This window comes from Rhinopithecus roxellana, chromosome 14 (genome assembly GCF_007565055.1).
Source record: "Rhinopithecus roxellana isolate Shanxi Qingling chromosome 14, ASM756505v1, whole genome shotgun sequence".
NCBI classification, from domain to species: Eukaryota; Metazoa; Chordata; class Mammalia; order Primates; family Cercopithecidae; genus Rhinopithecus; species Rhinopithecus roxellana.
In genome coordinates, this window is record NC_044562.1 from 86,201,380 (window position 1) to 86,226,520 (window position 25,141).

At 37.5% G+C, this 25,141-nt stretch overlaps 1 protein-coding gene across 3 annotated transcripts in view; it reads right to left on the reverse strand.

The window, feature by feature from the left end:
- The window catches only part of SATB2 (SATB homeobox 2), a 202,135-nt gene that overhangs the window by 95,773 nt on the left and 81,221 nt on the right, over window positions 1-25,141 (reverse strand). For all 3 annotated transcript variants that reach the window (XM_010373689.2, XM_010373697.2, XM_030917024.1), the window contains 3 exons: window positions 16,934-17,060; window positions 15,609-15,732; window positions 3,842-3,944 (listed from right to left, as the gene is read on the reverse strand). In XM_010373689.2, the coding sequence (XP_010371991.1) occupies window positions 3,842-3,944; window positions 15,609-15,732; window positions 16,934-17,060 (354 nt within the window). The remainder of the gene's footprint in view (window positions 1-3,841; window positions 3,945-15,608; window positions 15,733-16,933; window positions 17,061-25,141) is intronic.

Genomic DNA, 25,141 nt, shown 5'->3' on the forward strand with positions numbered 1-25,141 from the left:
CTTGGTACCAGATGACAAACACTTTAGATATAAAATTATTTTCTTGTAACTTATCAATTAGGACACATTTAACATATATAAAAGATTCTTTATTAAGGCATTTTCTTATTTTTATTATATCCCCTGCAAAAGTAGACTGCCATGAGAGTAAAACTGATGGTGGTACTACATATATGATTGCCCCTTCGTTTCATAACAATGATGGGGAAAGTTCACATCAGGAGTTCGGACAAAAAAAGTTGTGTAAAAAAATTAAAATTTTGCTAAAATGTGTAGAATTTACTAAAAAACTACTTTGGTAAATCCCTCATAATCCCAAGACCTTACAAATATTTTGGAATAGCATGAATGTTTCTAGGTGTCTATGGATTCTCCTCATGTACAATACTAAAATTCCTAAATATTAAACTTTTTGGTTTTTTTTTGTTTGTTTTTCTTTTAGATAAAATGTACTTTTTTTTTTTTTTCTTATACTTTGGAGCTTATGAGCTCTATATTGTAAAATCTGGTCCAGAAGCAATTATAGTATGTGATGATCGGCAATTAAAAAAAATGCTGTCTAAACCAACCTACCACCCTACCCTACCTACCCACTTCGTTTTCTTCAACGTCAAATACTCCTGGGAAACAGAATCATGGTCTTAGACCTTGAAACCAGAGCATACACACTGTCTCCCTATCTATCCTGAAGTAATGCTCATGTTAACTCAAATATGTCTGTGTCAACCATGATTGTCTTTGAAATTAAAGAAAAAAGGTAAACAGAATGTGCTTTGCTGTGATCACTGGGGAAAATAAAGTTAACATGCTAAGCCAAACCAATTTAGGACTTTCTAAAGAATAAGTGTAAATAGTTTAGCTATAATAACAACAAATTCAAAAAATGCACATTAAAATGTTTACTTCAAAATTTAGACAATTCCATTTGTATATAGTTTTCACATCTGTTTTTAATGATATCAAATTATTGATTGTTCATTTTTCTCATATTTATTTAAGCATTAACTATAGAATTTGCAATCTGATCTTTTTTTTAACCTTCCAGTAGACTTTTATTTTTGCCAGGTTTTAGTCATATTTACTTTGATCTTTCAGAGTATATCATTATTTTACTGTTTATTTATTTCTATGAGAAGAGAAAAAAATTTTGACCTAGGAGATCTATATGTGGCAATTTGTAACAGAATCAGATAGCTTATGTTTAGGAAATCATGTTTTTGATTAAGAAGCAACCACTTAGTTCCCACTGTTTTATTAAAACAGACATTAGCAGATAATAGGAAACATATTTAACAATGTAGCCTGCATTTAGTTTGGGACGTCAGTAAGTTGACTTGAGATTTTCTTCTATGCTGAATAGTGCATAGAAGTGCATGTAAATTGGTAACTTTGAAGTAGAAATGGAAGGTAGGGAGGCTGAGAGGGACATGGAACTCTGATTTCTGGGTTCTCAGAAAAAGCCCTATGGTGGAATTCTGGTTTCACTACTAATGGTTTCCAATTTTGGAATTCATTGCCTTTTTTTTCATGTTGAAAGCAGGGACACAAACAAATTTTACAAATCAAATCATTACTTTCCCATGAGAAATGGGTCCTACTAGGTAGAAACTCCCACAGCAACATCTATTCATAGAAAAAGGCTTCTACCAAATAAAATGTGCCTGCCTCAGTCCAACACTTCCTTTTTTCTGAGGGTCGAAAGTTAATAAAACGCACTTCTCTGGATGTTTATTTTCTGTGCACCATTATACCTGTCATGAATTCTTTGTTTTTCCTCCCACTCCCTTGGTTGATGAATCAACACCACTTGAACTGTTTTATGGCAGCTTGTGTTTACTTCACACATACCTTAACCTTCCCTTTTCTCCTCCTACTGACACACACACAGACACACACACACTTTTCAACAGCAATGACTAGCTCCATCTCTTTGAATAGTATGTGTACACAGTGTCTGACAGCCTCTTCAGGTGTGGATCCTTGACCAACTGAATGAAATCAAGGTCTCAGTCTGCTTTTATGGCACTTAAAGATTTAACTGTGCATTTACTATCTTAAAAAAAAAAACAAAAAAAAAAGAAGATACAGCTTGAAGAATTAAAGCTCCAGGAAGAAAAAAGAAAAGTAGAAGACATGAGTGTTAATGTGTGAATGCGCACACACACACACACACATTCTGTAGTGGCAATTCTGAAAACACTAGAATGAAGAGTTTCCAATCTTTCTGAATCTGGAATTATACTCCAGCCTATTAAGAGGACACTCTCTTACTTTTTCTTATAACAGCAAGTAAATGGGATCTAACAAATGACCTTGAAGCTGCATGATTCTTTTGATTTTTAGCCGAAGAGGATATGCTGAAGCACTTTAACAATCCTATTTTAAAAGAAAAACTTGGAGGCAACACTTACAGAAAAGAAACCCTTCTGAGCCACACAACAATGTCTTATAATGAGAAGGAGTTATTCATCTTATAATGTACAAAGGTGAATATTAATATCCTAAAGCATTTGCCCAAACCAGGATCTAAAGTGTTCTAAGAATTTTAGAATCTGTTGAAAAGAAACAGATCTTAATTCAGTTTTCAGTATACTTAATTTCTCCTGGGTAGCTCAATATTTTGGCTTGCCTTATAAAATGTATATTTAGCATAAAACACTCTCATTCCTTTGTGATCAGAAATGTGCTACCAATGTTTGTACACTTAATTTCTTCAAAAGATAACCCTGTAAAAAATCTCTCAAACACTCAATAGCCAACAAGCACTACTTTGACATCCTGTCTCCCCTGAGAAAACCTGCAAGTAGTAAAACAAATAAATTCATCCTTTACTTTTACTTACCCATCATAAATTGTCATTTGCCCTTCAGATGGGGTCAGAGTAAGCAAAGCTATGTATACATATTATAAAGTGTGATAAATATGGCATAATTATGCAAAATATGGACTGAAAGGACCATCAAAACCAATGTTACAAAAAATTCCCCAAATCCCCTCAGGGACCCTAGTAGGTAACATTTATCTGAATGGAATGAAAACAAAAGAATTTTTCCACCACTGACATATTTGAAATGGTCCTGACATGTTTAAAGGTCTAGGTGATCCAAATAGCATGCTATTTACTACATAAAGGAACTTTATTTTCAGGACCAAACATAATTCCATATGTAATATACTACTGCTAGTATGACTACTACTATTAATTATTATTAGTAGTATACTATTATTTATCAATAGGTTACTTTGTGCCAGTATTGTCTTATTTCGTCCTCGCATCTACCCAGTGACCTAAGTACTTTATTCCCCATTTTCAGATGAGGAAATTGAGTCCTGGTGACGTTAAATAATTTGCTGAAGTTCCCACAGCTAGAATGTAGAAGCCAAAGATTTGATCCCAAGTCTGCCTGAACGCAGAGCCCGCCCGTGCTTTCACCACAGCTCTGGAATCGTCGACAAAGGGTCACAACATCAAACTCTATTTCTGACCAAAGCCATCCTGATACCCCAAGAGTATCTGTTAATCAGTATCCAAACTGTAAGTGCTGATTCAACCAAGAATGACAGCTTTTAAGTTTTCATTCTAAAGGATTTTGGTCTTTGTAGGTATCACTTATGAAAACTATAAACTTAACATATTGTGCTACTCATTTTACTTTTACTTCAAATATCTTCTTGGTTTTAAGTGAGCCAATTCGGATCTCATGACAGGAATATTAAAGATCTCACCTTTGTAAAAAAATTAGATAAATTGTATCTAAAATGAGCATAAATTCCAAACAATCAACAACTCATGAACCTCAGAAACTGAAAACAGGCTTTACAAACAAAAAAGTCCGTTTACCTTTAATCTTCTTGTACTTTTTATACCATCTCCCAAACTCCTGGCACTTGGTTGCTGACACATTGGCATAATATGTGCTATTTACAATGGATGAAATCATACTCTGAAAAAAAAATATATAGTTATTTTTTCAAAATATGACTACTTCTTTTTAGGGACAAGAAACTGCACTTTATAACCTGCACTAACCTCTTTTAAACTTAAAACAGTCACTCTCCTGTAAACTGAACTATTAACATCAAACACGATTACCTGAATTTTCCATCCCTTTAATTACAACAATGATAGTGCTTTCTCCAAAAAGTCAACCCTGGGGCAATGTCAACAATGGAGGGGACAGAACATGCAGATTAAATGCAAAGAGGAAGAACAGTTGTGATTTAGGAACCAGAGCAAAAGGTGAGATCAGATGCTCCAGCATCCGTAATCCAAATAATGCCTTTCAGATGTTTCTGTTCCGCTTCCAACTGCAACAAGCTTACACAGCCAAGAATCTGAGAACATCCGTGCTACACACTGCAGAACAACATTTAGGGAAATAAGTTAAATTAATATAATTTATAGAAACGTGTGATTAGAACTTGTGTGAAAATTCACCAAATGAAAAAATTAACAGTGCTATTTTAGGGCAAGGGAAACTAAACATAACACTTGTACTGTGTTTCAATCAAAAATGAACCAAAGCTCAAACTTTCCGAGTGCTTAAGTGCATGATTCTTCCTTGCTCTCATCCTCCTCAGCCCAACTGCTCAGCTGATTTGTTTGTATTAATAATTGGGGTTAAAAGAGAAGGGGAGCATAGCCTGACATAGCACTGAAAAGTTAAAATTATAATTGCACACCTTGAATTGAACTTCCTACAGAGATAATGCTTGCAGTTAATACAGTATTATGTTTGGGCCAACATTTGTGGCAGATGTTAACATATACCTGAACTGACTGTGTATGTTTTATACACAGATTTTATTTCTTATTTTTATTTTGTCCTGGGCATAAACAATTCAAGAGATCCAAATGACTGTGTAAGGTTTTATATCTTGCCTTGAAATCTCATCTTTCTCAAAAAAAGTTAGCCCCAGACACAGAACAGTTCAGAGAAATCTTAGAACTTCTAATGACATTTCTACAAAGCAGTAGAGATAAAAAGGGTAACAATAAATCAAGTTATTTAACAGGAGGTTAAAATGCCAGCAGACAGGCCTTCATAGACTCCCATTTGAAACATCAGACTCCTCTTTTTTAATCACTAATGCAGTACTGGTGGGGGAGGGGTTCCTAATTCAATTCACAGAAACCTCTTTCGCAGATGGTTAGCCCTCCCCAGTTGCTGATCTATCCATGACAATTCCTTTCTCTAAGGGGAGATAGTAAGGATAACTCTTTTCATCTGAAGGTCTGAACACAGCAATGGGAACCCAAAGAGTTAATATCACAGGAGTGTATCACAGAATCTATGGGGCCTTGTCTGCTGCCTTATAGGATGACCACTGGAATCCTAATCTCCTGGAGGCGGGCTTCAGGCTTTGTGCTATTAACGACCAAGTAGGACTCTTCCCTAACCAGCTGAGCTAGCTCCCGCTCTGGGCAGAGATTCTCTCTGTTCCTAGACTGTGAGACCCTTGAGGACAGTGACTATGTCTGTTTCATTTTTTTTTTTTTTCTACCTCGTGTCTCACATAGTTCTGATGTGGGATATCTGAGTCACTGAAATTTAACACAGGAAAAGGGACAGATATGAAATTTAAAAGTGCCAAACTGAAATGTCATAATAATAAAATTTTTTTAACATGAAAGTAGCTTAATAATAGATGCATCAGCCACACTGGTGTATGTGAATAATCACAAATGTACTTGTCATCTCTCTATCTTGTTTGTATGATTTTATCCTCTGGAAAGGCATAGGATACATAGCCATGGCAGGAGTCAGAGTTAAACCCTGTATTGCCAAATGGCCTAGGAAGTGGACTAAAACAAACAGTGTCTAATTACTGGCACTGTTCCTCAATTCTTCCTGGCCCATAATAGGAGGCCACAAGCCCAGAAGCCTGCATCGCTTTGGCCCCAGATAATCCAAATTCCCCTCACTCTCTACCCTCTTTACTTTGTCCTTCCTCCTGCTGTATCTTCAATTGACCCTGCACAAGGCAGAGTGGCAAGGAAATGAATATCTGGGCTTCTACTGGATCCATCAGCAGGTCTTATATTTCATACAACTCATTTATAAAGGAGATGTGGGCTACCCTGATTGAATCAGATTTGTTTTCTGTCCCAGATAATCATAAATAAGTTGTTACCTCTACTGATTACAGAACAAAAACATAAACAGGTTTGAACTATGAACTGGGCAAAAAACAAAACAAAACAAAAAAATAATAATAAGTAGCGAACAAATTTCCTAGATGAGAATCTTTAATCACCAGAAAAGTCTGTTTGAGTTTATGACAATTCCCTGCAGGTCTTTATACAGATCTAATACCCAAAATAGTTTTTAATGATAAGAATTGTTATAGTCCATCCTCAGAAGACTTTAAAATCAGAAGATAAAAAGAATACCTTGGGAATATTTTAAAAGCAAAGCCATGTTATGTCTGATTATTACAGTTTCATGAATATTTTTTAACCCTAAATTAGACTGTTAAATTCTCATAATCTGAATCTAAATCACTAGGCTTCACTAGCATGCTCTGGACACATACTACACATCTCGATGTTAGTGTCCATTAAATATCTAGAACATCAAAACTTAATTAATGATATGTAAAGTTGAAAGGGGCTAACATGAACCCAGCATGTGCTATTACTCTACAGGAAACAATGTTCTCCAAAGATACTGGGACACACAGAATCTGTATTTACCATATTTCATCCACTTTTTATACTTGAACATCACTGAAATAGAGATCCATCTTACAATCAATAGCATCATAAACCTGATAAGATACAGTTGATGCAGAATGGCATAAGTAATAATTAAAATCTTTCCCACCTACCACCTTGCCAAAAAAGATCTAATTCAATTTTTTCCTTTTAAAATATGTATAATTTTGCAGTTTATGTTGCTCTTTGTTTTCCAATCATTCTAAAGCAACCATACAGTTGGACTTTTAGAATCCACATCTTTTTGATAAAGGAACAAGATCTGAGTCAACTTTTTCAATCCAGAATGCTACCAACTTGAATATCCCTGTTTATACAAAGCAATACTAATACAAATAATCCAGAAAACATGTGTATTGCTATTTTTAACACTTAAACCGAGGAACTATGATTTACTAAGGCCAATATTAAAATGATTTTGCATTTACTAAGCATGTATCGCTTTGCACGGTGCCGGGCTGTGAAAAAGAAAGGATGAGGGTACATGTATAATGGGCAAGTGAGGCAGTTCCCACTCAGATACTGAGACACAGCCACAAACCACCACATAAACAGTGGCCGCAGACAAAGCTATTTTATGAATAATATTATATTCTAAGATAAATTAAAAGGGTTAAAATGTCTTTCCAACTACAGAAACTTGAAAATTTCTGACTTCTTTGTAGTTAATTATGAAATTTTAAGTACAAAGATTTTTGGATGGGAGATGAAGTCTAGGTGTCCTTGTTTGTAGTCAATTTGACATTTAGTTTGCCATTAATATCTGGAATTTTTAAAAAATAAGGTATTTAAGAAATCAAACTATATTAGATTTTTCTTTACTTATTCCAAAGTTTACTAGGCAGACTTGAATTTGCTGTAAGCCAAACTATAAGAGAATAAATTTTATAATATTGTTATTTAAATACTTATGATAGCTAGATTGATCTATCTAAAAATAAATTTTCTTTTAGGTTCCTGAAACAAATTTTTAACTCACTTGTTTGTTTTTCAACTAGCCCAGAGAATAGATGTTACATATGATTATAAGCATGGTTCCATTTTCAAACTGAGGCCCCAGAAGCTCAGAATGAAAAACATCTTTCCCATAGTCGAATAGCACTGGGAGGCACCATGAAGACACTCTGTTAGTGGACCAGTATTTCATGGGTCTTTTAAGAAGGGAGACTAACGAATGAATGGAAGGAAACATTCACCACCACCTCCATCAGCGACCACAAGATCAACAGCTGATGCTGCAACCAGTACTTTAGACAAAACAAAAAACAAGGTAACAACAGCAAAAAAAAAAAAAAAAGGAAAACATGAAGTTTGTGATCTCAGGTCCCCTATATAAGTTAATTAAGAAGTTTAGAATCAAAGAAAACTATGGAACCTAAAGGGAATTTAAAACTTAATAGGAAAAAGCAAAGTAATAAACACAGGTTAAAATGATTTGTACGATACACTTAGAAAAACAGAGATCTGAGCATCCCCTTTTCCCAAAATAAAACAAAAGATAAAATAACTGGATATCCTTCACTACATTCTGCTTGGCTTGGTGGGATTTATTTGTTTGAAAAGCAGTGTGGTACTAAGAGTAGCTAAGCTGAAAACACATAATACACTTGCTATGAAGAAGAATATTTTTAAACCAATGTGAAGAATTACATTTTCTGTCAGTGAGAATTCCCTGTTTGGGGGTGGAGGAGGGGCATCCCCTAGCCTCCTCTTCTATGTCTGCATGAAGGAGAGAGCAAAGACAGGCAATGAGTGATGTGTGCATTCTGTGCTCATTTTCGGCCTTTTCAATCTGCTTGGTGATATGCTAAATAACATATTAAACATGAGAATATAATGATACCTCAATTAGGTAAAGGGAAAAAAAGTGATTTGGAGGAATTGCTTTGTCATGAAAAAAATTCATTTAATGTCATTTGGCAGCCTTCTACTATCCCACTCTATCCCCACTTCTGAGCTATAACATCAGAATTGAAAACTGTTGCCATTTTAAGGGAAAGAAACACTTCCTCTGAACTTCGGAGTATGAAAACACTACATTTGAGAGCTCTTCCCCTAAGCTGTCACTGAATGGCTCGCTTGTCTAACGTCAGCACCCTCACCTGTGACTGGGGATACTGTCTCCTGCATCAGAGAGTGTAAGGATTCTCTGAGATGATTTGTGTAAAAGGCCTAGCACAAGATGTGGAATCAACAAATGTCATCTTTCTCCCCACTGTGCAATCACTTCTTATGGTCACTGCAATCCCCTGGTTAGGAATTATTTTCAAGCTGTCATTTGTGAACCTTCTTCAACATGAGTTCATGAGATTGGGACACAAACTAAAACAACCTCACATGAAAATAACTAAAACAGACAGTTAGCAACTGGTTAACACGAGACATGATGCATCCCCACTACATACATGAACTTAGGTTAAATTAAATGGACAGTTGACAACCGGTTAACATGATTCTGGTCCATGCAGTTGATCAGTCACTATATATGATGAACACATGCTCAATTTTTTTTTTTTCTGCTGACCCAATTGGCTGCTCGATTTCACTGCTCAACTGTTTTGGCATGTTGTACATATGAGTTAAGTCCAAATGGGTAAGGCTTGCTTAGGATGACAGAAATAATTATCCTACAGTCTATTTCTAAAGGCAAACTATATGAGTGCCACATCATTGTCACACTGGAAATCTAGTAACTTCTTTGCAGTTCAATAACTTTAGTCAGTCATTTTGTTCCTCAAATATTTAGCAATAAAGTCTCAACCAGCACCACGGGACAGAGCTGCTTCAAAAACATGTCTACATGCTAAGTAAAATAAATCAGCACAAAATAAATGTTCTATGATTCCACTTACACAAGGTAGGTAGAATAGGCAAATTCACAGAGGCAGAATACAGAATAGAGGCTACCAGGGGTCAGGATGAGAGGTGAATAGGGAATTGTTGCTTAAAGGTTAGACTTTCCATTTGGAGTGATGAAAAAATTCTGGAAAGAGACAGGGGTGATGGTTGCACAACACTGTGAATGTAATTAATGCTACTCAATTGTAAGCTTAAAAATGTTTAGAATGGCAAACTTCATGTTATGTATATTTTACCATAAAAAATATTTTAACATGTCTAGAGTCACAGAGAACGTGTAGGAGTGGAGCACATTGGAAGTTGCATGCACTTGCAAATTGTTTTTTTCATCACAATTTTCAGGCTGGGTGCAGTAGCTCATGCCTATAATCCCAGCACTTTGGGAGTCCGAGTCAGCAGGGTCACTTGGGGTCAGGAGTTCAAGACTAGCCTGGCTAACGTGGTGAAACCTCATCTCTACTAAAAACACAAAAATTAGCCGGGCATGGTGGCGCTCACCTGTAATGCCAGCTACTTGGGAGGCTGAGGGGGGGAGAATTGCTTCAGCCCGGGAGGCAGAGGCTGCAGTGAGCTGAGATCATGCCACTGTACTCCAGCCTGGGCAACACAGCGAGACTCCGTCTCAAAAAGAAAAAAAAAAAAAACCCACAATTTTCAGTTAACAAGACTGTCTCTTTAGTCATCCCATCTGAACATCAAGATCGCCTATGAGATGCACAAGGCAGGTACTGGTACCTCTACTTACTTAAATGGGTCAAAACCCTGAGCACCTGGGGTTTTGCAATCAAAAGCCAACCTTAGGTCTTTCAACTCTTCCTCAAGTAAGAATAAGTAAGCCACAGAAAGATGCAATCATAATGTTTTCAAATTGGAACAGCTAAGGACTATTTAATAAGGGAGGACTACGCCTAAGATCTGCTAAATTAGGATGCTCAGGACAGCCAGTGGCAGAGGAAAGAGGCTGCGAGTGGTTACTCACAGAGACATTGGAGGGAAAGGAAGAGGTGCCAGCACTTAAACACACTTTGAAAGGTGAAATCAAAAATAAATATGCAGACACACAACCACAATCTGTACTTTCCAAGCATCTGGCCAGACAGAGAACGGCTAAATCATTACTTCCCTGTTTTAAATATATATACCTCAGGCTACAATTGTTGCACTTTTATGGACTTCTCCATACCTTTCTTCTGCCTTCAAGGCTGCTCTTTTGAACTGCAGACTACTGGGGTGTTCAATAAAGTATGAACTATCCACTGAATCATTCCCTTATGTAATTGCCAAACTCGAGTGAAGAATCACCTAAAATGGTTTAGCTTTTAAGGGAATAAGGAAAAATTATTTCAATAACAGGAATCTTTTACTCATGAGTTGAGTCTATTTTTGAAAAACCCAACAAGCCACCTTTCTCACCTAAGGTGAGTAGTACTGGCTGCCTCACTCTCTTCTTCCTATATTGAAAGGATTTTAGTTCCTCCCTCATATTCACTGTTGTATCCCCAACCCATCGCAAAGTACCTGATTCTTAATCAGGACTCCAGGAATGCCAGTGGAAATATACTGCTGAATTACTGTTTCACCTTGCTTAGAACAAAAATGCATTCTGTTTCACTTTACATAGGCTGAACTACAAAAACTGCATGCATCTGTTCTGTGACAACCACCAACAAAATGGGCGTGCTTATCTCCACACTAAATTACAATCTAGCTATGCAATTTAAGTGAATAATCTGGAATGTTTAAGGATAATGGCCGTAGGATGAATGCCACGGTCCACATTACATATCCATGCTAGCTGAAACAAGCTATCTCAGTGAGATTTTCCATAATCACACAACATATCAGAAGCCTAAATCAAATCTCCCCCAAATCTAAACAATAGAAATGAGCCCCTGTTTAACTGAAATGTGCTGGGCATCAATCACCAAATTATTCTATTCACTGTTTCTAGTTCAAAATGTTTTGGAGCTGCCAAGAACACTGTAATAATAATAAAACTTTAACTTTACATACTAATAAAACTACACTTTCTGAAACATTTTTAAACTTAATTCATTAAGCACATCAGAGAATTGGTTGAGTGAGAGTGGTATTGCTCCTGTCATGGGACCTTTGGCAACATCTGGAGACATTTTGGTCGTCACAACTGGGGGAAGGGGTATAGTGGCATGCTAGTGGCATCTAGTGGGTAATGGACAGGGATGCTGCAATGCACAGGGTGGCCCCCCCACCACAAAGAATTATCCTGCTAAAAGGTTAAACTCCTGCATTATAGTAATAGCTACATACAAAGTATACATTATGCTGAATGCTGTGGACACAAAGATCAATAAGAGATGGCCCCTGTTATTGTGGACAGCTCATCTAGTGATGGAAATTGGCAGGTAACAATGACAACAGGCTGAGATAAGTGCTGTGACAGGGGTATTTACAAAGGCTACTAAGAGCAGAAGTAGCAACTACTTCAACCAGGAGGTTGAGGCACCTCACTAGCAGTGACTCTCCAGCTGGAATCTGAAAGATAATTTCATCAAGTAGAAAAGAGTAGTGCATTCTAGCCAGGTGAAATCATGTATGCAAAGGCAAGCAAATGTCAAACTGAAGGACTCTAGAGTCACCAGGATTGTGTGCAGGGGCTTCCAAAGCCAGAGATTAATAAGGTACATCTCCCTGAAGAACTGGTATCATGTGGACAGGAGATTCCTAACTTAACAGGCAAAATGATTATATGGCATTTAAAAAATATTTAAAACATAGGGGCCAGGCGCAGTGGTTCACGCCTGTAATCCCAGCACTTTAGGAACCTGAGGCAGGTGGATCACGAGGTCAGAAGATCGAGACCATTCTGGCTAACACGGTGAAATCGTGTCTCTACTAAAAATACAAAAAATTAGCCAGGCGTGGTGGCGGCCACCTATGGTCCCAGCTACTCAGGAGACTGACTCAGGAGAATCGCTTGAACAGGGAGGCGGAGGTTGCACTGAGCTGAGATCACGCCACTGCACTTTAGCCCTGGTGACAGAATGAGACTCCATCTCAAAAAAACAAAAACAAAAAACAGCAAAATAGGTATATGGACTAGAATATAAACTCGGCATCAATTTTTAAGATAATACAGAAGGTGGCTTTGTTAGATTTGTAATGCTATACTAGTTAGGTTGCTCCCACTCTCAAGAGATATTTTGAGCAATGGTAAACATTTCAAAATAATTAATTTAATGTGTTCTGGATATAGGATGAGTGCAGGAAGAGGGAAGAAGGCAGCTCTAGTGAAATATAAGGCTGAACAGTGTCATCTTGATGGTCCTTATGCTATGGAGTCTGTACTTCCCATAGGGTGGGTAGGGGGAGTGACTGGGGAATTATAAACAAGGAACACAGGAGAATCAGGTAGCAGGAGAAAAGTCATGAGGCAAGAAAACCTGAAACATTTTAGATGACAGGTGATAAAAGAATGAACAAAGCAGTGGCACAAGCGAAAAAGATTTTAGATGGAGAAGTGATGGAACCCAAAGGATCAAACAGAAGGGTGAAGGAGAAGGAACTGTTTAGGTCAGGCAACTACATGGGCAAACCATGACAGCAGAGAGTGGAGGGAGAAAGAGGTTTCTATAATAGGAGTAAAGATGATCTCATTTGGACATCACAAGACAACCCTCCGAATTATATGAAACATGCAAATACAATGATGCCCAGCTTATAGAAGAGTTTAATGAGGCTCTGAGAAGTGAATGGACTTGCCCAGGATCACATATCTGCCATAAAAGAACTGAGATTAGAGCCCAGGGCTCTCAGGTCCTGATCTGGATTCTCCTCACTCATGTTGCCTCTCTAGTCATATTTGTAATCATAACCAAACATGATTGTCATGATACAACAGTTTGGACTAAACTTCCACTTGCCTCAGAAGCTCTGGATAAATTTCTGAATTGGTAATATAAAGTTAGAGGCTTGTACACTTTCAGGCAAAGCCCATTTTGACTTCTATGTGAATGCAAGAGAAAATTAATTGTGAATGATTGTGAAATTTGGGAAAAATTATTGACAGCTTTTCCTAACTCGTTCTTTATCCAGTTCCTCTGTATCACTAACATAATCAAAATATGCATTTGACAACTTTGTATGCAACAAGGCTTTAACATCTACAAACATATCTACAGGTAGGTTTTAAAATGGCGTGCATGAAAAGTCCTAAACATAAGGTCAGAATAATGTCCTTTTCTATCTAGCTGCCTATACATGCCTTCTTAATTTTTTTTGGAAGCAAAAATATTAACAGCATACTTTGCTTCAGAGGATCCAAATTCCAAAACACCCTCAAAGACACACACACACACACACACACACACACACATATTCAGTTCACATAATATCTCAATAATAATAGGTGATACTGTTTATAGTGCATCATTGCATGCCACGCATTAGGCCAAGCATTTTATGTAATTTCCAATCATTTAATCCTCTTTATATAACTCAGAACCATTACTACTCAGTTTTACTAACCAAACAAGCGGGGCTCATAAAGGTAAGGTTATAGAGGTTTGTCAACCAGGACATGAATCCAGCTCTGATTCCAGGATACATGCTCTTAACCAATAGCCTTCCTATCTTTCAGAGACTCCCTTACCCTGGAACAAAGCTCATGGCAGAGCAAGTTTCTGTAATAGGTTTCTCATCATTTTCCCTTGAACTTAACAGACATTGTCTTAAATCATGTGTAGCAGCTCACACCAGGAAACAGATTTCCATTCAAAGCTTTAAATAATTTGTCAACTGTGTTCATTTCTACAGCAGCCCTAATCCACCAGAATCAAAATATTATCTCAACCGTAGAAAAAAATGGGGTCCCAGTTCATGAACACAAATGGAAAAGGCAGCCCTTTCGTCCACTGCTCTTCTTTTGATCCTCTCAATCTCATTTTCATGGCTTGTATTAGTGTATGCTACGTTCCCTAAAAAATGGAGTATCACTTTTCCTCAAGATGCATTTTCTTGCAGTGAATTCACTGTAAAACCGCTACAAATGCATATGATGTAAAGATCATCTCTCTACACCAGACAAGCAAAAGGTCCAATAAATCACGCATAGATGGGTTTAGCATGGCTGACTCATCCAGCTGATCAAGTAAAACAACAATCTGGAACATCCACTTTGAAAGGGGGCTGTGGGAAGTAGCATCTCAACCTACCACTTAGCCAGCTAGTATGCTTAGGCAGTGAATGTAAGTGCTTCTCTAAGCTCCTATTTCTTGATCTATAAAATGGAGACACTGGTCCCTATCGCCGATGAAATACGTGAGAAGTTAATGACTGTATATGTAAAACGTTTATTTTCCTTTTTTTTTTTTTTTTTTTTTTGAGACAGGGTCTCGCTATCTCGCTATGTTACCCAGGCTGGTCTCGAACTCCAGGGCTCAAGGAATCCTCTGGCCTCAGCCTCCCAAAGTGCTGGGATTACAGGTGTGAGCCACCATGCCCAGCCTGTATACATAAAATGTTTTAATACTCTCTCCTTACCCTGAAGTCTCAATAAATGCTAATTTTTATTTTTTATTTTTTATTTTTTTGAGATCCAGGGTCTCACTCTGTCAATCAGGCTAGAGTACAGTGGTGTGATCTTGGCTCACTGCAATCTCTCCCTCCCAGTCTCAAGCAATTCTCCCACCTCAGCCTCCCAAGTAGCTGGGACTACAGGCACATGCCACCGCGCCCAGCTAATTTTCGTATTCTTTGTAGAGATGGGGTTTCGCCATGTTGCCCAGGCTGGTTTCGAACTCCTGAGCTCAAGCAATCAGCCTGCCTCAGCCTCCCAAAGTGCTGGGACTGCAGTCATGAGCTACCCCATGCCCAGCCAATAAGTTATAACTTCTGTTCTACAACCAGAAGCAACATAATCTTTTATACCTCAAATGCAGTGTAAGTCTATAAATAAAAGAGAAGACAGTTGTTTAAGAAGAAGGAACCCCACTGCTGGAGAGTCTACCAATGGCTTCTTCTGTTTCCCAGACCCCCACCTGAAGATACTGACCTGGGAGAGAGGGCATTCTTTGGCTAATGTGCTCTGGTTCATCTCTTTGAGCAGTTCCTTTAAGGCATTGCGGACTGTGGCATGGTTCCACTGCTCCGCAGGCAAGTCTTCCAACTTTGAACAACTGCAAAACAGATCAAGAATGAACAATACACACACCTCACCCAGGGCCCTTGACCAAAGAGGAGACAGTGCAGCAGCTATTCTTGGGTCTTGTGGGAGCTGCAGAAGATATGCTGAAGAATGGGGTCTAAGTGAAGGAAGAGAAGTAAAACTGCTTCTCCAAGACTTTGCTAGAGCCCAAGGGGTCTCTTTTAAGTTTGTCCTCCCACTCATCCAAGAAAACTAGTCACTTCCGATACAAGAAATGCTATTTTTATAAAATATGATTTTTCCAATGTGTTGATGGAGATGGCATGGCAGTGTGGTTATAAACTTCCCCAATACAAATGTAATTATTGAGCATGCCTAAGGTTAACTGTAAACAAACATTCCCCGTCAGATTTGCAGTCGGAAGGCCCACCCTCACCCTCATAGAATGGCTCAGAGTTGCTTTCTGAACCAAAAAATGACTTTTAAGATCCTCACCCATTCATAGACACAGATGGGGATGCCGGGGGTCCATTTTTAAAGTATAAATTCCCGAAAAAGGGGAGATCCAAAACACTTACACTAAGGGACAACACTCCTTAAATCACACCTAGCAGGCACTTTACAATAAAAGACTGCAAAGAACCTCCAGTTCTTTAGAGGGATATCTTGCTCTGGATGCCATATTTGAAAAAATAAAGAAATCATCCCCAGAATCTCTGCAGGCCACAAAGTGTTCTTTTTTGTTTGTTTGTTTGTTTGTTTGTTTTGATGTGGCCTCAGAAAGGGAAGAAAAAGATCTCCTATGTCAGGACATTCTTGCTAAACCTCCTACAAGAACAAAACTCTCCCCGCATAACACAAACCTGAAAACAGCAGAGGTGTTTATTCTTCAAATACTATGTGCTACACATTTAACCAGGCCTAAAGGACCCATCGAATAAGGGACTGTGTAAAGTTCCTCCTAAGGGCTATAGATTTTTAATGATTTGTCAAGCTGCCCCTAGGTTACCACTTCACTGCTTCTGAAAACAAAGCATAAAGTAATTAGAATGTGACTATAAAGACACCTGGGGAAGGGCCCTCCTTCTCCTTCTCTCCTTCTCTCTCCTTCTTTTCATTTTGTCCAACGTCCAGAAATTAATAAAGACAGGACATGCTAATCTTTGCAGTGAATCTATGATTGATGGAACAGCTCTGAGAGTAAGGAAAAGCAGATGTTCAGAAACACCCACCTTTGTAATTGGATTTTCAACGTCACAACATGATAGACATCTTGTAGCATGTCGGCCACTGTCGCGTCGGGTGCATCTGTCACATAACTGAGGGGGAGAGGGTTCCACCTTCCCAGCTTGATTATTCCTGCACAGGGAAGAAAAACATAATAAACACATATCTGCTATTTATTAAACCTTCCCATTGTTTGTTCAATGTTAAGAAGGTCATTCAATCATCAACATCCAAGGCCCACTCAGATATTTTACAACCCAGAGCAATAAGCTATTTCTTTCTGGCTGACAATTGAGTTAGTTAACTATACAGGAAGATGGGAAGGAAAGAATGAGGTTTAATCACAGACAATCAGTTCTTTTATGTTTTCCTGTTTCTTAAATTACTTAGAAAACCATACGGATACTTCCTTCCCCCCAGAATTGTTTCACATTCTAACTTAAGGCTGATGCTAAATATACAGGACTGCTGATTTCATAGACAAAAAAAAAAAAAAAAAAAAAAAAAAAAAAAAAAAAAAGTAAGCCTTAAGTAAATATAAGATTCAGTTTTGAATTGTACAAGAAAATTCCTGTGTGTGGGCTCAGTACGCAGTTACATCCTGACTGTGGTGCGATTCCCAGTGCGAACAGCATTTGGAGCTCATGAAGCAGTCAGAGTTCGCTCCCATGTCTGCGTTTCAGCAGGCAGTGGGGCTGCTTTCCCAGGCCAAATGCAATACCACGGTGACTGACCACAGATCAGAAATGGCAAAGATGCCCTCAACTTCCTCTTTTTTTAATTAATTCCTCAGCTCTTTAGACAGTGATAATAGTACTTTTTCCCTGTGGATTTCCTGCTGCATATGGTAAACATGCATAACAATGAAGAAATAATAAAAATCCTTTTTAAGCTGGGGCTACGTACAGCAGCAATTTTAGGAATACCCTTGTTAGAGGAAGATTCATGGGATGGTTTCAGCAACATATGGTGAAAATGCTAACTTATTCATAAGATAGGCCCATTTTATCTGGGACACAGGGCACACATAACATTGATGAAGAAAAATAGAGAAACCCATTTCACATATGACACACGGTAACAAAAATTTTATTTGTATGCAATGAAAAATCCCACGGTCTCCAGGATGTCAGAAATTGCCACACATAAAAAGCAGTGATACTTTAGTGATCAAAGAAAAACAGCATTTTTATTTTTGACAATACAGGTGAGTCCAACTACACTGTTCTTTAAAAATATATATTGTCATCAAAGAGAGAACACCTGTGTACCCAAGTGAACGTTTAAAAGCTTCACAAAATGATAGCTACGGGGCAAAACTCCAACAATAGGAAATGAACTTTCTGGTCAGGGCACGTCCTGTCCAACATGAAATAAATGAATGCGCAATGCTTGACATAATGCTTGAAAACAGGGAATAAACAGAACAAAAATATTAAAATGATACACTGTTTCAGTATTAAGATTTAACAATCTGGTGCTGAATATGCTGCAGTATAAATAGTGCCTGGACTCAGATCCAATAAAGTAACACAGCTCTCATTCATAGTACCGTATGTCTCCAGTTCTGGCTCCTTAAGTCATATTTCACTTGCCAAGAAAAGCTGTTTTCTTGCGGGGATAGTTTTCTTAACATTCTCTCTCATGACAATGAAAAGTGCACAGCACGCAGCATGTAGTAGTCATGAAATGAACATCCAGGGCCCACTGGACAGCCACCCACGAGAGAGTGGGTCTGCTTCCTTGCTTCTTTTACTCCTGACATTTGCAAATACTAAAAAGAAACCATGTAACATGTCTAACATATTTCCTTTTAAAAAAAATCATTCTACAATTTTAAATTCCTTTCAAAAGTCATTATCATGATCACCCATAAGTTGAACATAAATTGGCTGTGTTCTAAAGTCACACAGATAATATATGAGAGAATGGGGCGGGGAATGAAGCTGACAACTGTGCACTATGATAGGCAAGTAAAAGAAGGAGATTTTGTGGGTCATTTTGGTTACTAAGACTATGCAAGTAATATAACAAAAAGGACCCTACAAGCTTCAATGCACAACTCCACAGGAGATTCATTCAAGCTGTTGTGGTGTCAGTAGTTGATTCCTTTTTATTGTAAAGAAGTATGCCATTGTAAGAATACACACCACACTACAGCCAGACACAACAGAATATATCTGTATGATTTCATTTATATGAAATATAAGAACAGGCAAGACTAATCTAATGGGGATAGAAGTCAGAGGGACAGAAAGGGGCACTGCATAGACAGGGACATATGAGGATTTTCTTGTTTGGCATGGTGTTGCATGGTTATACAAATTGTCAAAATTTATCAGACTAATCACTTAACATCCATACATTTTGGTATGTAAATTATACCTCGATTTTTTAGAGAGGGGAGGGAGAGAAATCTCTACAGGATATAATAGACAACTCATTCTACTGGAAATAGAATCTCCATATAGGTAAATTCTTACCCCCTCCCCCGATGAGCTGGAAGACGACTTGTTTGGGCTAGAATTAGACACACACAGGTGTTTTAACAACACTTAATACCTCCACATAGAGCAGCTGCTACAGGTTGGTTTCTATATCTTGGAAGAGAGCTGTTGGCACACGCTATTCTCCCAGGCAATGGGAAGTGCATGCTTTTCCTTTTTTGCACCTTATTAACTAACCTTCTAGTCCTAGAAGTCATGGTCTCTGCTCAGCTATTTACCAGGGTCTGCAGGTACAAGATCTGCTGGAGAGCTATCGCTGGAAGCCCTCTCTGTTCCAGCCAGGTAGGGGCTTGGAGTAACTCTTAATGAGCCTTTCCTCCAAACAGGATCTCTGTCTAATGCACTGTATTAATCCTCTTTGGAAAATCATTCCTTAGAACAGTCTTCCTTCCCTGATATAAAATAGACAAAAATATTACTTGGAATAGTACTCAAGTGTTAATTGAGGAAATCAAATTGGGAAGCAGTATACCATAGTGACTAAGAATGCAGGCTTCCAAGTTAAATTGCCTCTGTTCACATCCTGGCTCTGCCACCTACTAATTATGTAACCCTAGCAAGTTACTTAAAATTCTCCATACCTCAATCCTCTCATCTGTAAATCGGAACAATAAAAGTACCGATCTTACAAGAGTATTGTGCACATTAAATGTAAAAATTAGTAAAGAGCCTGAATGTAATTTAATCTCAATAATTTAGTCATCCTTTTGACCTTTTTAATGTGTCTTAAAGATATAGTCAGTTTATTTCAAAATATATTGACTCAAAAGATTTTTTATCATATTAGCTTTCAGTCATGTGTCTATAAAAGACTTTTGTTTTAAATCACAAAGGAGGAGTATACATCAATATGTCCCATCTTCTATTCCCACCACTTCCCCATTCATTTCTTCCATCCTTGCTCCTCAGTGACTTCTTTCCTTTGACCTATAAGTAGATTGAGATTTCCTCTACTTTTTTTTTTTTTTCTGACACAGGGTCTGGCTCTGTCACCCAAGCTGAAGTGTAGTGGTGAGATCTCAGCTCACTGCAACCTCTGTCTCCCAGCCTCAAGTCAACTGCCCACCTCAGCCTCCCGAGTAGTTGGGACTACAGGTATGTGCCACCACACCTGACTAATTTTTGTATTTTTATAGAGACAGAGTTGCACCATGTTGGCCAGACTGGTCTCGAACTCCTGGGCTCAAGCAATCTACCCACTTCAGCCTCTGAAAGTGCTGGGATTACAGGCATGAGCCACTGCACCTAGCCCTTCCCTACTTTAAAACAAAAACACTATGACAATCTCTCTGTTCCCTCAGTCTCTTATTTTCTGCACCACCAAACCTAGTATAGGTGTACCTCCAATTTCTCTATCAGTTCTTTACCCACGAATATCTAGTTTCAACTCCCTCCATGAGGACACGGAGATTCAGAAGGGATGGGTTATCTTAACTAGCCTAGGTAATATTACTAGCAAGTAGCAGAGCTCAGATTCACTTCAAAGACCAGGCTCTCATTCTTCTTGTTATCACACTGGCTCAACTGAGAGGCAAACTAGAAGAAAAGACTGGTTCCAAGTTTCGGGAGGCCATGAATGCCTGACTCAGTAGCACACTGTATAGGTCAGAGGGAAAATAGATCCTTGTAAGTTTCTTAGTGTAGACATAAGAACAATAAAGCAAAGCTTCCAGAGATTAATTTATACAGGTTGACTATTCCTTATCCAAAATCCTTGGAGAACCAGAAGCAATTCATATTTCTGATTTTTTCAGATTTTGAAATAGTTGCATTATACCTACCAGATAAGCATCCCAAATCCAAAAATCCAAAATCTGAAATGCTTGAATGAGCACTTCCTTTGAGCATCATGTTGACACTCAAAAGATCTCAGATTTTGGAACATTTAATATTTTGGATTTTCAGATTTGAGATGCTCAACTGATACTGGACTGCAAGTAGATTAAAAACGGCATGCATTCCAAGGGGAAAAAAAAGAACTGAAATAATTCAGGTAGGTATGTCTAGTTACAATTATAACAGCCTCTTCCCAGCTTCTAAGGAGGGATGTGGACCCCACTAATCACTCCATTGTAGTGAACAAGGACAAAGAAGAAAGAACAAGTCATGTGGCCACTGAGGATAATATTGCAGCACTAGAGAAATGCCAATAATGACGGCATAACTCAAGCATACAGATGTTATTCCCAACATTCACATTCTATGAGTAAGTTTTGTAACCCCAATCTGAAAAATGAGAAAAACTAGTGATGATTAAATTAGGAAATATTTCATACATGTGCACATGCATGTGCATGCACACACACACACACACACACACATACACCCCCCCCTTGAGTTCAGCCAGGCACATAGTAGATGCTAAATGCGTGGCAATTTCCATTTTTTGTCTGAAAATTTATCACATTCTCACTCTCTCTAGAGTACTGACCCCCAATATTCACTTCTAGAAATTGTCTATATTATTCTTGAAATTCTGCCATACGAATAATTCCAACCCTGATAACCCACCTGAAGTAATCCTTTCTCTATAACACTGTACAATAAATATTCTTGTTTGGTTGGTATATTTTATAAGAAACTTATTTAATCACAATATCCCTTTACATTACTTTACAGTTTGCACAGCGTTTTGTATAACCATTAGTTTATCCTTATGAAAACAGCCTGGACTCAGCATTCTACCTGGAAGTAAGCTGAAGATCCAAGAAGAATGACTTTTCAGGACCTAAGTGGATGAAAACCAGGACTAAAACCTAGGCTTCATTTTGCAAGTTTTTGAACTACTGGAGCAATATCCTTTCTGCTCAGCTCTGCTACCTCTGCCCTGAGGATGTACCCACGTCAAAGTGCCCAACGACACAATGGGCCCCTGGAGAGGAGGGCCAGAGTGCATCCACAGTCACATATCAGGCAGTGTCTGGACATTTAATGTTAAACCAAGGAATAAATGAGACCAATGAGCAAACAGGTGACATCATAGGCACAGAAGACTGAAAAGCCAGCTACACTTGGGACTTCTCTGGAAAAAATAGTTTCCCACAACAGTGCCATTTGAGACATAAACACTGTTTTCCAATCATCTTTATTATTTACAAGGAATTTATCATCTGCAAACATTTAGAAAATGCTTGGTGTTGAAGACTATTACAGATGCTGTTTCAAGGTCTTTGAGTCACAAATTATGGGCCTTTATTTTGGGGTTGAAATTCATACAAATGTTAACATGATTGAATTGAGCACAGTATAAATAAAACTGTTTATATCCAGACAAATCTGTTCACTAAAATATAGAGTACCAATCCACTCAATGTGTAATGTGTACAGACCAAATAACAAAATGCAATTGTAGGTAAATTTCCCATTAGTGATATAAAATTAGATTGGGACTGGAGGCAATTTTTGTCTAAAATTAAAAAGATGCAATAATGGAAACCAGTTTTTTATTTTCTCAATGCAGTATTCTGCCAGAGTTAAAGAGCTGACATTTCACCAAAGAAATATCAATAGTTGTTTGTGTTCATATGTTTTTGGTATTTATCTCAAAGAAAACAGTTACTATTCTCAGTAAATGCATAATTCATATTTTTAGTATTATTTGCCTCTAATTATATAAAAACAAAAGAATGGTGATAATACACATTATAGTTGATCAATATTTGATTCAAGCTTTTAGAAAGTCAATCACATCTGAGAATAAAATAAAATATGATAACACAATATAATCAATGGGCCATTAGAAGGGTTTGTATTAAGCCATTAGAAGGGTTTGTATTAAGCATGAAGCATTCATTCAACAATTTTTTCTTGTGTGTCTCCAGCATAAGTCACTAAGATGCAAAGATAACCTCAATATATACTGTCCCTGTAATTATGGAGCTCACAATTGAGCAGAGAAGTGTATTATTGCTAAACACATAGCTAAGAGAAACTACTCCTAAAATAAACCAAGATGATAGCTTTTACCCCTGTACCTCAAATGTGAGAAATATTTACTTCATGAAGGCCTACAACAGGCCGCCTGTGAAGCACATGAGAACAATTCTCACAGTTTGCAGTGGTATGTAGATAGATGCTGATAAAATAGATACAGATTTGGTATACTGCACAATAAAGCCCACAAACCAATCTGAGAAACAGATATAAGCAACCCAGCAAGATAGCAGCAGTATTCTTATAATTCAGCAGGATGGATAATTTTCTTTTATTCCAGGTGCATTTTAACATTAATTTTTAAAGCAAAATGAAAACTCAGCCTGAGAAAAAAGTGAGACATTAGCTTTAATATCAAAAGGCTGGTGTTTGTATATCTCATAACTCCCTGGAAAAGATCTCCGCAAAAGAGTGTCAATAAAAACCCCAGCCTTAGAAGAACTAAGCCTTGGGGCTTCTGGTTCTTGGTATTATTTCCACAATACCAACTGCTGATGAGGCTCCTTGTAAAAATAGGCGAACTCATGACATTGATTGCATCTGTTTATCCTCCTCAGAGTGGTTGTGTTCTTATGCTACAGCATATAATTTTCTGTTGTTCAGCTATGCTTTGTTAAAGAAATGAAAAACTGTCTATCCTATATAATAAGAACATAGAATTATTTATCCATAAATCAGTTCATGGGAAATCACGACCCAGCAATATATAATAATTCAGCCAGTATTTCTAACCTGTGGCCTGACTGTGGTATATCACCAAATTGTAGCAGCAAAAACACATAAATTTTAGTTATTATTGCTTAACCTGTGGTGCAAATGACTTTTCAATAAGGAAAAAGAAAAAAAGGCAAAACAAAAATGGTTTTTGAAGTACACATATTTTCCTTTTTAATGCATAGTTTAGCAGTACCCCAATACAACTTATTGGAATAAACCTAACTCTTCTACACCTTCTGCTTTGATTTTAAGGACTCTCTCTATATATATTTCAAATGGTTTGCATTGGGGTAAAAGTAAGTGGAAAATGAAACAGCCTTTTTGAGTCATCTTATATTATTCAAGTGCCTTTATAACTTACACAAATTAATGAAACCTCACCACATACTTGTCTGGGAGCCTACAATGGATTTAATCCTACATTTATAACAATACAAAAGGAAATGCCAGACAAAAATAAATAATTCAATGATTCAAAATAAACACTGAAGATATACTGTCATATGAATTGATCTGAAAATCGAGAGATGCAAGTGTGTGCACACACACACACACAACGCACTGTTTCCCATCCCCACAGATAACTTCTCTATTTGCAAGAATTCCGGTAACGTTGACAAACACAAAGAAAGTAGTTTTTTACTCTTTAAAAATACTAACCTTTATATTTAAATCGTATTTCTATCTTTCAGAAGAAATTATCAAGAAGATTATTATTTAAAAATCAAAATTAATTTGAGTACTTTCTGAATAAACTATAGTGATACAGCTGTCTGTCACTTTTTTTTTTTTTTTTTGAGCTGACTACCCCCTTACACTACAGAAACATTCTATTTTAGAAATATTTACAGTATCATTTGGTGCCTTGTAATTCTATACATGGCTTTTACAATTTTGCGGCATAAAGATTTTGTCTCATGTAATAGATGCTGCTTCACATTTGGGAAATGTTATGTTACAACCCTGCTTTTATTAGATTATTTAATATAAGCACTAAGTAACTAGACTAAATTAATAAAGACCTTATTGAAAAAAAAATGGAGAGGGAGAGAACAA